The 13,323-nt window shown below is 52.9% G+C and overlaps 1 protein-coding gene across 1 annotated transcript; it reads right to left on the bottom strand.

Moving 5' to 3' along the window:
- Nucleotides 1-3,357: 3,357 nt before the first annotated feature.
- On the bottom strand, nt 3,358-12,660 carry LOC132236579 (HLA class II histocompatibility antigen, DP alpha 1 chain-like). Its single transcript, XM_059699694.1, is given in 5 exon segments — nt 3,358-3,384; nt 3,387-3,508; nt 3,975-4,256; nt 4,563-4,808; nt 12,547-12,660. Coding segments are annotated over 5 exon segments (741 nt in total). The 5' UTR covers nt 12,611-12,660.
- Between the last annotated feature and the right edge of the window lie 663 nt (nt 12,661-13,323).

Below are 13,323 nucleotides of genomic sequence, written 5' to 3'. Positions count from 1 at the left end.
CCTTCTGCGAATCTCTCCGCCAGGCCTTCCCCCACTCCACCCCCCGCACCCCACCCCCACCCGGGATCCAGGATGGTGGCCCCGCAGGCTGTATGGCCGCTCTGCTGATGCCCTTGAGCTCCCCTTGGGCTCAGGGCAGAGACACCCCAGGTAAGTGCAGAGCCACTGCTCTTGGGGGGCCTGGTTCAGGGGAATGATGGGGGGGGGGAGCGTATCCCATGTGGGCCCAACCCACAGAGAGGCTCTGAGGCCCGACATCACCCAGGGGCCACAATTCCCACCAGAGAGAGAAGAGAGCAGGGTGTGTGCCTGCGGGACACAACGCGCCTGGCGGCCAGGAATGGCTTTGGGGGACAAGGCTCTCACGGAGGGGTCAGGGTGACGTCGGGGCGTACAGCATAAGGACTCGATATTTGCATATATTGTAAAATGATCACCATCATAAGTAGTTAACAGCCTTCACCATACGCAGTTACAAACATTTTTCTCGTAATGAGAACTTTTGAGACTCTCTTAGCAATAACTGAAATTAATATAATGTTGTATGTCAATTAAACCTCAAAAGAAAAAAAACAACAAGAACAAACAAATGCAAAAATACACACACACACACACACACACACACACACACACACACACACACACAAACCCACCACCATTTCAACATCAAAGATCCGAAAGGGGAAACCATGGGGACCCTGCAGAGCCTGGGTCCCAGGGTCGCACAGTACAACCCGTGCTCCAGGCGCAGGCCCTGCCCCAGAACCAGGCGACCCCACCCCAAGGCCAGTGATGGGCAGCGAGGACGAGCTGAGGTCAGGCCCATGAGCACCTGCTGCATCCCCACGCCCAGCACCTTAGGGCCCGGCCAGAGAGGGAGTGAGGAACGGGAGATGCCTCCTCCCCAACCTGCCCCTTCTGCCAAACTAGGTTCCTGTATCAACTCCTCATCGCACCCCTTACTTCTAGTTCGAGTTCACCCCAAGACCATGCAGAATAAGACAGTGAAGTAGTTTATGTTCCAATTCCCCCATTGAAACTCTACTCATTCCCATGCTTTGCTGGGGAGGGGGAGGGGGAAGAGAGTGGGGGAGAGCTAGGACCTTAACCACATGGGGCTTAGACATGAATAAACCAGCTAGCACACTGGGGGCCTCCACAGGTGGGTGTGGATGCCCTGGAAAGAAAATAGGGGGAGAAATGAGGCTGGAAGTGTGGGGTGGGGGCAGCAGGGGGCACAGTACAGACGACACCGACACCATGCCTGTCCTCCTGGCCCAGGCCCAGCGCCCGACTGTCTGCGCTCTGGGAGGGGCTGTGCCCTGAGAGAAGACACTGGCGCGCTAAGGGCTTAGCAGCCTCCTGTGGAGAAACAGTGGGTCTGGTGGAGATGGGTCTTTTCTGCTGACCAGAGAGGAGGGGGCCCAGAGTTCAGAGGCCAGAAGGGGTCTGGTTCCGGGTGAAATAAGAGAGAGCGGCTAAGGCGGTGAGCAGTGCACAGAGAGGATGTGAGGAATTGTGAGCACTGACCTGCTTGCTCCTGTGCCCGCGCTGAGGCTGGGGAAGTGCCCGGGGCGGGGCCAACGTGCCCTAGACCTACCCCCGGCAGGGCCACAAAGTGCCGCATGGCACCACGTCCCAGGCCCAGGATGTGTGCCCCGGGGGAGCTGCAGGTGTAGAGCCCGGAAAAGGCCCTGGAGGTGCAACCAGCCCTGACACGCAGGTGTGTTGGTCTGGGGGGGGGGGGGGGGTCTCAGGCCGGAGCCTGGCGGGAGAAGTCCCAGGGGAGACCGGGGCTCAGAGACCATGCGGCATCACCACATTTCAAATCTCATCATTTATTGACTTCTGCAGGCGAGGCTTTGCAGGTTGCTAAGTGGGAGAAAGGGCACAGACAGGCGGAGGTGAGGGGTCCTTGGGGACCTCAGTCACTGATGCTGAATACAGAGGCTCAAAGGCAGACAGGCGGAGGTGAGGGGTCCTTGGGGACCTCAGTCACTGAGGCTGAATACAGAGGCTCAAAGGCAGACAGGCGGAGGTGAGGGGTCCTTGGGGACCTCAGTCACTGATGCTGAATACAGAGGCTCAAAGGACCTCGAGCTTCAAAGTAGGCCTGACCCTGGTGTCTCCCCTCCATCCTCTTCTGTCACGGACAGCTTGTCGCCTGCAGAAGAACAAACAGCAGGGTTAGGACACCCAGTGGGGCACTGACCCTCGTCCCTCTCCCGCCTCCCTCCCCTGCCTCCTCCCAGGCCTAGGGGTTGGTGGGGAGGGGGGGGGGTCCCAGCAGGTGGGTGAGAAGCCAGGGCACCCAGGGAGATGTCCCTTCACTTTCCCCAGCTCTCCCCAGCGCAGCTGCTCTGAGCTCCAAGACAGCGAGGCCCAGCAGCGAGACAAGTGGACGGAGTTGGGGGGGGGGGTGCAGGGCGGAGAGGGCTGGACACTGTGAGAGGCCGCTCTCTAAGGGCCTCCAAGCACCATCTCCTACGATGCTGAGCACTTTGAGTACTTGGCTGCTGACAGCTGACACGAGTAACCGCTGCCTCCTTCCGAAATCCCCGCTCCGGTGGCTTCTGCGGTGAAACCTTTCTAACCTCCTGCCCCCCTGCTCCCTGAGCCTCCACCCTTGCGCAGTGAGGTGAGCCCGCTGAGCAGCACATCCCTGGCGCCCAGCGTTTGCTCCTGCCGCGTGTCCAGCCGCCAGCGGGCAGCTGCTGATCAGGGCTGCTGGGCGCCACTGACAGACCTTTTCTCAGCGCCTGCGCCCAGCGCCCCAGGGGGGTTGACGGGACCTAGCGAACCGCACGCAACCTCTGAGTGGTCCCCCCTGGAAATCACATCACTTCCTACATTTCATCGTTCCAAGAAGCCGCATGGCTGCATCGAGCTCCAAATGAGTTGCAGTCTTTGGAGGTAGAAAGTATTCAATGAGTACATATTACATGTGCTGAGGACCCACTGTGTGCCAGGAACTGTGCATTCTGGGTAAAAGGAGCTTCTGCTTCCTGCTGATATTCACGGTGCACATTAACGTCGTGTGTGTTTCTTACATGTCTAACGACACCCAGAACCAAAGTGGATCCATCACCTACCAGGAAGCCTTGCGAAACTCCACTCACGAGCACCACCTGTGAGCCCTTCACTGCTGCCCCTCACACCGGCCAGCCCGGTAGACAGGCTGGAGCCTCTGCCTGCAGCTCCCGGCCAGCGCCCCGCAGGTACAGGCCTTTTCTCCTCCCCAAAGCCGGCGCCACGGTGTTGGCTCCGACTTGCCTGGGCTCTCGTGCAGTAACACATCCCCACCCATAGCGCTGGCCACTCCTTGCCACTGTGCCCCTCCTACCCACACCCGAGGACTCACAGGGGCCCCTGCACCCAGGGACGCTGTCGGGTCGCCTGCTCTTCAGGACGATGGTGCCAGCAATGACCCCCGCCAGGCCCACCAGCAGGCCCAGGGCACAGACCACAGTCTCCGTTGTCTCAGGCACCTGGATCGGCTCCTGGGCCTCTGGGCACAAAGGAAAGATGAAGTCAGAAGTGTAGGAGCAGGAGCTGGCCTTGGCTGTGGGCTTTCAGGGGCCCTGGCTGGTGTGCTCAGTGGTGAGAGTGCTGTCCGGGGCACCCAAGCGTCTCAGGTTCGGTTCCTGGTCACTGGCACATACCTGGGTGGGGGCTTCATTCCCCGCCACCCCCAGTCGGGTGCATGCAGGAGGCCACCCGTCTCTGTGTCTATCTCACATCGATGTTTCTCTCTCCCCCTCCCTTCCACTCTCTCTGAAAAGCAATGGAAAAAATATCCTCATGTGAAAATTAAAAAAAAAAAAAAAAAAGAGTTAGAAACCAAGAGATGGTGATGTTGGGTAGAGGGACAATATGCCACAGAATTAAGGAAAGCAGGAGAGCAGGCGCTGAGGAGAGAGAGTCCTGGACTAGAGCCAGTGTCAGGATGGTGTTGCGAGGGCGCGGCTCCGTACCCCAGTGCCCGAGCAGTGGCCCGGCCAGGCCCCAGTGCTCCACCCTGCAGTCGTAGACGTCCTCGGCCGAGGGCACAAAGGTCAGGTAGTGGAACTTGTGGAACCTGAACTCTGTGCTGGGCAGGAAGATGGTCTCAGCCACGCCTTCCGTCACCGCCCGCCCGTTGCGCAGCCAGGTGACGTTGAGCACGGGTGGGAAGAACTTGTCCACGTGGCAGATGAGGGTGTTGGGCTGACCCAGCTCCACGGGCTCCTTGGGAAACACAGTCACCTCCGGGGGCTCTGAAGGAACAGCACCTGGTGAGTCTAGGCCACCGGCTGCCTCTCAAGGGTCCACCGCGGGCCCAATATTCTCCAGTTATAGAATAACTGTCTCAGGCCCACCCTTTGCCCCCAGGGCTCCCAGGTCAGAGTCACGGCTTCTTGTGCCCCTGACCTGGCCTCCCTCAGCCCAACCTCTACCTCGAATAAGAAGGCAATGCCTCCTCTGACCCTCTGGATACTGCCCCCTCACGGGGCCACCACGAGTGGGCTCTGGGCTCCCCCGCCCTGCCGCTGGGCGGAGGGACGAGCGAGGGTAAGCAGTACCATTCGTGGCCCTGGTGTGGTTGGACCGCTGGATCAGGGTGTCCAAGTTCTTTCTTGCCATGACGATGTCCGCAATCCCCCTCCGAGCATCATAGTCAAAGCTGTGAATAAACTCCGGCAGCCGCCAGACAGTCTCCTTCTTATCCAGGTCCACGTAGAACTGCTCGTCCCCGTCAAACTGGAACATGTACTCCCCAGAGGGGCTGTGCGTCTGCACAAACTCCGCATATGTTGACACGTGGTCGGCTGCAAGGAGGGAGGTTGGAGAACAGGTGAATAAGTAGGAAAAATACACAGAACACAGAGAGCCAGTAGAGTAGATAAAGGAAGGTTATTGGGAACATGAAGGAATAACACAGACCATGAGAAATGCAAAATGAAAGAAAAGAACTGGGGATAACAATGAGAGAAATTACTGTTTTAAATTCAGGTTGTTTCTCTTGTTCCTGAAGACTTAAACATCCGTCATTCCTGGTTGTCAGTTCGATTCCCAGTCAGGGCGCATGACCCGGGTGTGGAGTTGATCCCTGGTAGCGGACGTGTAGGAGGCAGCTGATCGATGTTCTTCTCTCTCTCTACAGGACACCCAATACACAAGCCACTCTACCAACCCAAGAGGACATAGCAACTCTACCCAATACATAGGAACAAACACAGGGAGGCGGCCAAAATGCGGAGACAAAGAAACATGTCACAAATTAAAGAAATGAAAGCAAGCAAACTACTGGATACAGAGTTCAAAACAATGGTTATAAGGTTACTCAAGGATCTTCATGAGAGCTTTAAGGGACTTAATGTGAGCTTCAAGAAAATTAATGAGAGCATCAAGGGACTTGGTGAGACTTTCAGGATCTTACTGAGAATGTCAAAGACATGGAAAAGGACCAGTCAGAAATCAAGCATACACTAATTGAAACAAAGAATAATTTACAGGGATTCAACAGTAGAGGCTTCTGAGAATCAAATCAACAATTTGAAATATGAGGAAGCAAAAAAACACCCAATCAAAAGAGCAAAAAGAAAAAAGAATCCAAAAATATGGAGATAGTGTAAGGAGCCTCTGGGACAACTTCAAGGGTACCAACATTTACATTATGGGGGAAGTGGAAGGAAATATTCAAAGTGATGAATAGCAAGGATCTATAACCAAGATTACTCTACCCAGCAAAGCTATTATCTAGAATTGAAGGTCAGATAAAGAGCTTCACAGACTAGAAAAAGCTAAAGGAGTTTATCACCACCAAACCAGTATTACATGAAATGTCAAAGGGTATCCTATCTAATAAAAGAGAAACATGGTAATTGGTGTATGACCGCTACCCTTCCCATTGGCTAATCAGGGAGATATGCAAATTAACTGCCAGCCAAGATGGCGGCTGGCAGCCAGGCAGCTTGAAACTAACATGAGACTTGCTTGCTACAGTGACGGAGGACTGCAACTTTCCCGCCTGCCTTGCCGGCCTCTGAGCTGGCAGTTTGAAACGTAGTTACAAAAATAGAAGCTAAACAAAACCCCAGAAACCAGCTTTCAGCTAGCCGGGATCTCAGACCTGGAGTTGATACAGAGTTTCGATTGTAGAACCTAAACAAACCAGATACCTGCTTTCAGGAGCGGAGGCCTAAGAGCTGGAGCCTCAGAGCTAAAGCTGGCTCAGAATAATAAAAAAAGAAAAGAAAAAAAGGAGCAGTTGGGAGCTTCAGTCCCAGCCTGAAAACAGCCCTCAGCCCCTCACTCAGACTGGCCAGGCACCCCAGTGGGAACCCCCACCCTGAAGGGTGTGTGACCAGCTGCAAACAGCCATCAGCCCCTCACCCAGGCTGGCCAGGCACCCCAGTGGGGACCCCCACCCTGATCCGGGACACCCTTCAGGGCAAACCAGCCAGCCCCCACCCATGCACCAGGCCTCTATTCTATATAGTAAAAGGGTAATATGCCTCCCAGCACCGGGATCAGCATGACAGGGGGCAGCGCCCAAACCCCCTGATCGCCCTGCAGCTCTGTGTGTGACGGGGCGGGGCCACAACCTCCCTATCCGCCCTGCTCTGTTCCTGACAGGGGAAGGCGCCCCAACCCCCTGATCGGCCCTGCTCTGTGCCTGATAGGGCGGAGCTCCCCAAACCCCTGATCACCCTGCGGCTCTGTGTGTGACAGGGTGCGGCACCCCAACCCCCCCCCACCCCACGGGCCCTGCTCTGTGTGTGATGGGGGAGAGCCATAACCTCCCCATCGGCCCTGCCCTGAGTGTGACAGTGGCGGTGCCCCAACCCCCTGATCAGCCCTGCTCTGTGGGTGATAGAGGGCGGCGCCCCAACCCCCTGATCCGCCCTGCTCTGTGCGTGACAGGGGGGAGCTCCCCAACCCCCTGATGGGCCCTGCTCTGTGCGTAACAGGGGGGAGCTCCTCAACCCCCAGATTGGCCCTGCTCTGTGCGTGACAGGGGGTGGCGCCGTAACCTCCCCATCGACCCTGCCTTGAGTGTGACAGGGGGCGGTGCCCCAACCCCCCAATCGGCCCTACCCTGAGCGTGACTGAGGGTGGCATCGCAACCTCCCAATCCGCCCTGCTCTGTGTATGACAGGGGGCAGCGCCCCAATTCCCCAATTGGCCCTGCTCTGAGCCCGACCAGGGGCTGCACCTAGGGATTAGGCCTGCCCTCTGACACCTGGGAGCAGGCCTAAGCCAGCAGGTCGTTATATCCCGAGGGGTCCCAGACTGCGAGAGGGCACAGGCCGGGCTGAGGGACCTCCCCCCCGCGAATGCACAAATTTTTGTGCACCGGTCCTCTAGTTCTTTAATAAGAGAAAAGAGAAAAAGAAGAAGAAGAAGAAGAAGAAGAAGAAGAAGAAGAAGAAGAAGAAGAAGAAGAAGAAGAAGAAGAAAATGAATAATAAAATGGCAATAAATACATATCTATCAACATTTGAATCTAAAATTTAAAAAATTAATAATAAGAAATCTAATGAACAGAATACATTGGTGAATAAAATAGAATCAGAGGCATGGAAATGGAACAGACTGACAATTCTCAGAGTGCAGGAGGGTGGGGGGGGGAGAGAGTAAACAAAGATCTTATATGCGTATGTGCATTAGCTATGGACACAGACAATAAGGTTTCGAAGACCTGGGGCAAGGCAGGAACCAGGTGGAGGGAGGCAATGGGGGGGGGTGGGCGGGGGAGGGACATCTGTAATGCTCTCAACAATAAAGATTTTTTAAAATAAAAAGAAAATTTTAGCCGAAACCGGTTTGGCTTGGTGGATAGAGCGTCGGCCTGCGGACTAAAGAGTCCCAGGTTCGATTCCGGTCAAGGGCATGTATCTTGGTTGCGGGCACATCCCCAGTGGGAGGTGTGCAGGAGGCAGCTGGTCAATGTTTCTCTCTCATCGATGTTTCTAACTCTCTATCCCTCTCCCTTCCTCTCTGTAAAAAATCAATAAAAATATATATTAAAAAAGAAAAAAAGATTATGAAAGTCTCACTAAGTCCTGCTCTCATTAATTCTCTTGAAGCTCTCATTAAGTTCCTTGAAACTTTCGTTAAGATCCTTGAGTAACCTTTTAAACATTGTTATGAACTCTGTATCTGTAGTTTTCTTGCTTCCATTTCATTTAGTTCTTTTTCTGGAGATGTCTTCCATTTCTTTAATTTGTGACATGTTTCTTTGTCTCTGCAATCTGACTGCTTTCCTGTATTTATTTCTATGTATTCCATGTAGAGCTGTTATTTCTCCTGGAGTTAGTAGAGTGGCCTTGTGCAGTAGGTGTCCTGTAGAGCCCAGTGGCTCAGCCTTCCTAGTCACCTGAGCTGGCACTCTAGGTGTGGACTATGTGCACAGTCTTGTAGTTGAGTCTTCTTTTTAAAATGTATTTTTATTGATTTCAGAAAGGAAGGGAGAGGGAGAAAGAGCTAGAAACATCAATGATGAGAGAGAGAATCACTGATTGGCTGCCTTCTGCCCACCCCCTACTAGGAATCAAACCCGCAACCCAGGCATATGCCCTTGACTAGAATCAAGCCTGGGATCCTTCAGTTCACAGGCTGATGCTCTATCCACTGAGCCAAACCAACTAGGGCGTAGTTGAGTCTTGATTGCTATTGGCATTACTGGGAGGAGTTGACGTCCTGGCCAATTGGCTGTGAGGACCAGCTGTGGCTACAGTGGAAGAGCTACTGTACAGGAGACACCCTATGGAGCAGGACTTGCTTCAATGAGTCTTTGGAGCTCACTGAGTCTGCCTCTTCTGTGTGTTATTTGTGGATGTGTAGAGTTGTAACCTGGTATGGTCTGAAGCTGTTCACTGGGTGCACTGGCTCTTGGGTCTCCAGGGAGGTGCAAAGTCAGCCAATACCTGGGGGCACCTGGCAGGAGCTACAGAGAGATCTGCAGATGGCTGCTACTTGCATTGGGCTAGGAAGTGCCCAAGGGAGACCCAGCTATGAAGCAAGGCTGGAATCAGGTCTTGGGCCTTTTATTGATAGGTTTGGGGCATGCTGACTCCAGCTGCTGTTTGTTTAAGAGATTTTAGGAAAGTCTGAAGCCTGAGCCAGAACAGGCCATTCATATGGAAAAGCTGCTGCAAACAGCTTGGGTGGGGCTGCAAATTGGATGGGGTGGGGTCTCAGGGAGTCACCAGGGCAGAGAAAACAGTGTGGGCCAAGCTGATGGAAACTCAGATATGGCTGCCAGTCAGCTCTGTGACGGGGGAGGTCCCAGCACAGGAACAATGACTCCTGTGAGCACTCCTGTCTGGGAGAAAGCCAACCCCAAGTTTCTGCCCCAATGCCAGACAGTCCAGTTCCTCCCCGTATGCTCCTACATTCCCCCAAAGGTGCCACCAGGCTCTGGGGCTCAGAGGAAGCGAGACTGTAAGTTTGTGTGTGGGCCCCTTAAGAGGAACACCTGGGACTTCAGCAGCCTCTATGTCACTCAGCCGTAATCCCCACCGGTTTTTACAGTCTAGAGTTATGGGAACTTCTCTTCCCAGCTCTGGAACCTTGGGCTGGTGGGCTGGTGTGGGGCTGCGACCTCCTGCTTCTCCTGGGAGGCCTTGGAGATATCCCTCCCGAGTAAAAACAAAAACAAAACGCTTCAAGTGAGTGTTGGACAAGCCCGTTCTGCAACTCCGCCCCTCCTGCCAGCCTCAGTGTGCTTTCTTCTTTAGTTCTGTAGTTGTAGGACTTCCAGCTTTCAGGCGGTTCTGAATGATGGTTGTTCTGTATTTTAGTTACAATTTTGATGTAGCTGTGGGAGGTGGTGAGTACAGGCGTTTGCCTATGACACCATCTTGGTTCTCCTCTCTGATTTTCCAGGGAGCTAACAGCAGCCCCACCTTGACTTAGCTCTTTCACTGTGACTGTCACTTTCCAGTGAGCTGGCAGCAGCCGCTCCTCGGCTCGCTTCCTTCCTGTAACATTTCTAGAGAACCAAAACAGCCCAGCCTCGGCTCTCTCCCGTTGCTTCTTCTACCCTAAGTCCTCCCTTCGTTCCCAGCATTAATAAACATACTCTCTATATCACCTGGACTTGTGTTGTGAAATCTTTCCTGCTCGAAGTCAAGAACCCACACACACCCAGCTGGCATGGCTCTGTGGTTCAGCATCAACCTATGAACTAGGAGGTCACGGTTCAATTCCCAATCGGGGCACATGCCCGGGTTGTGGGATCAATCCCCAGTGTGGGCATGTAAGAGGCAGCCAATTAATGATTCTCTCTCATCATTGATGTTTCTATCTCTCCCTCTCCCTTCCTCTCTGAAATCAATAAAAATATATTTTAAATAAAAAAAGACCCCACACACTACACCCCCATCTGAGGCAGACCCTCTTTGGGCCTGGGCCTTATTCAGTAACAAAAACACTTTTATTTTAGGCATATTAAAATTAAAAGTATTAATATTCATACAACGTTCACAAATTTTCTTGTTGAATTTATGTTTTTAAGTATAGTTTCCATTGGAAATAAAAATCGTTGCATTTAAAATATCTATGGGATAGTATATTAATTTTAACGGATGTGTAAGAAGCAACAAAAGGCTGGCAACAGAAAAATCTATTAGTCTTATAGTAAAACAATAAAAGTGACAGAGTTTGGAGTTGAGAAAGACAGAGGAACTCAGGGGAAATGACACTGCAGGGTTCAATGGTCTAACTCCCTAATTAAAGATTCCCGCTCACAGCGCCAATACGTGGAAAACAATTCTCTTTTTCGATGCGTGGCAGGATTCATTGTCAATGAATGAATTCACTGAATTTCATGGCTAGAGAATTGCTCACCTACGGAGAAGAAGCTGGAGGAGAAGAGAGAGAAACAGTACAAACTTGCTAAATGGATGAGTCTGTCCACCTTAGGATGTTTCATCTTTATCATTTTCACAAATTCTTAAAGCTGAGGGTCTGTGCCTTTTAAAGCAAACATGTTAATTTTCATTCAGTAAAAAAAAAGAACAAAGCCCCATAACATTTATTGTGAAACTTCACTCTCCAGGGACTAAGGAGATAACCCGGAAGACATGGTCCTTGTCCTCTGCTGCTTGGAATCCAAAGGATGAGAAAGACAAAGAAAGATGAACGCTGGGTACACTGATCAGTGCTGAGGGACACAGGGACACAGGTGCTGCCGGGAGCCAACGGAGAGCATCTGCGTCAAATGAGATCTGAGCGGGGCTGCCGGGGGGGGGGGGGGGGGGCGCGGGGAGGCTCACCGGGTCTTAGGGAAACAGAGAACAGGGAAGGGCATCGCCAGCAGGAGACGGCGCCTGGAGAAGTGCAGTGGTCGGTGTGAGGGTGGGGGCGCATGGTGACCTGGCCTGTGTGCTGAGCAGGTGTTTGGACTTGATCCCACAGCCCCTGGGAAGTGATGGAAGGCTCTCAATCAAGAGCGTGACGTGGTCAGATTTGTACTAGGAGGTGGCCACAGTGGGGATGGACGGGGGAGGCCGTGTGAAAGCAAGACCAGTAGGACTCTCGGACAATCAGGTGAGAAGTGACAGGCGTGGTGGGCCAGGAACACAGGGGTAGAAGAGCAGATGGGAGGTGAGAAGCCACGGGGATCAGTAACTGAAGGGATGAGAGGAGGGATAGGAAGAGGCAGGCAGTGGAGAACTGTGGCATCTGAAACGGTAATGAGGGTAAGGACGTGATTGAGAGAAGAGAAAACGTTCTGTTTGGGACAGGCTGGGTTTGAATCCCAGGGGACAACGTGGAGTGGATTTGAGGGAGGTTGAAATAAGTGGATGGACCTTGGGCTTGACTGCGCTAGACATGGGCTAGGAGTCGTCTGGCAGGTGAGGTTATACGGTTGGGTGGGGTCACCCAAGAAAAGTATGGGAAGTCCTAGCAGCAGGGTCTGAGTGTGCGGTCCCGTGTCCTGGCAACATGGACATTTTTAAAGGCTGAAAAGGACAGGCCTAAGGAGTAGGAAGAGAACAAGGAGAAGTGTGCTCATAAGAGACAGGGAACAAGAGAAAGGTTCCAGGAAGGCGGAAGTGGTCGCACTGCAGATATGACTAATCACACAGGTAAGACGCACGGAGTGATGCTGGTTTGTTGTTCGGAGGCCACCAGAGATGGGCAGGCAAAGGGGCAGGCAGTGGGCAGACACTGCAGACTCCTGTTTTAAGAGGTTTGCCTTGGAAATGTGAGAGAGACAGATGGAGATGGAGACAGACAGACTGTCCTGAGGAGGATGCAGAACTGTGGCTCCTCAGTCATCAGTGCTGTGACATGGGCTCGTGAGACATTTATTAATCTCTTTGAGCCTCTGTCTTTCCAAAATGAGAATAATAAGCACCTTCCTGGAAGGGTTGCTGTGAAATGAAGTGAGATTTGGCACTTGGTAGGTGCTCACAGACGGTGGTTATTACTGTTGTTAGAACGAGAGCAAGAAAGATGACCTCACAGAAGAGGAGAAAGAAGAGAGAAGAGGCTCCGTGCCGCTGCAAAGCTTCCAGGAGCCCCACCCGCGCTGGCCCCCTGAGCACTCACCCCTGATGGCCCCAGTCCCACAGGGGCTCAGCAGCACAGCCAGGGCGACAGCCGGCAGGAGCATGGCTCTGGTCTGGCTCCTCTGTGTCCAGGTGCATCTGCAGTGGCCACCTGGGCCAGACAGCGGGGAGAAGGAGGCGGGGCGGGGCGGGAGGGGCTGGCTCCTGCACTTACTCTCCTCCCCCTGGGAGGGAGAAGCGGGCGGGCGGGGCGGCAGCTTGAAGGGGCTCAGCCAACCAGACCACATGGGAAGGGGAAGGGAGACGCAGGCCCTACTGGGGGGAGGTGGGAGAGCTGTCAGGACCAGCATGTGGGGTTGGGGCTAAGAGGAGGACTGCTAAAAGGAGACGTGCTCACCTTCCTTTTATTTTTGTAATTGGTTTGTTGTTGTTAATCCTCACCTGAGGATATTTTTCTCATTGATTTTTTAAGAGATAATAGGAGAGAGAGAGAGAGAGAAACATCAATATGAGAGAGATACATTGATTGGTTGCCTCCCGCACCAGGTACGTGCCCTTGATGGGGAATCCAACCCTTGACCCTTCGGTGTGTAGGCTGATGCTCTGACCACTTAGCAAACCAGCCAGGGTGTGATCACCTTCCTTTTGATGGGGATGCCTGAAAATATGTCATTGAAGTTTACCATGAGTATTTTTTATCTGTAGTGATTTTTTTATTTTTCTGCATGGATAATTTTTCTTCAGAATTTCACATTGAAATTAATATCATGGAGAAATTAATTTGATTGTTATCAAATGATATTATTTTTATCATTTT

The sequence above is a fragment of the Myotis daubentonii genome, chromosome 6, assembly GCF_963259705.1.
Source record: "Myotis daubentonii chromosome 6, mMyoDau2.1, whole genome shotgun sequence".
Taxonomy (NCBI): Eukaryota; Metazoa; Chordata; class Mammalia; order Chiroptera; family Vespertilionidae; genus Myotis; species Myotis daubentonii.
The sequence above is the reverse complement of the archived record's forward strand: the minus strand, read 5'-3'. Positions and strand labels throughout refer to the sequence as shown.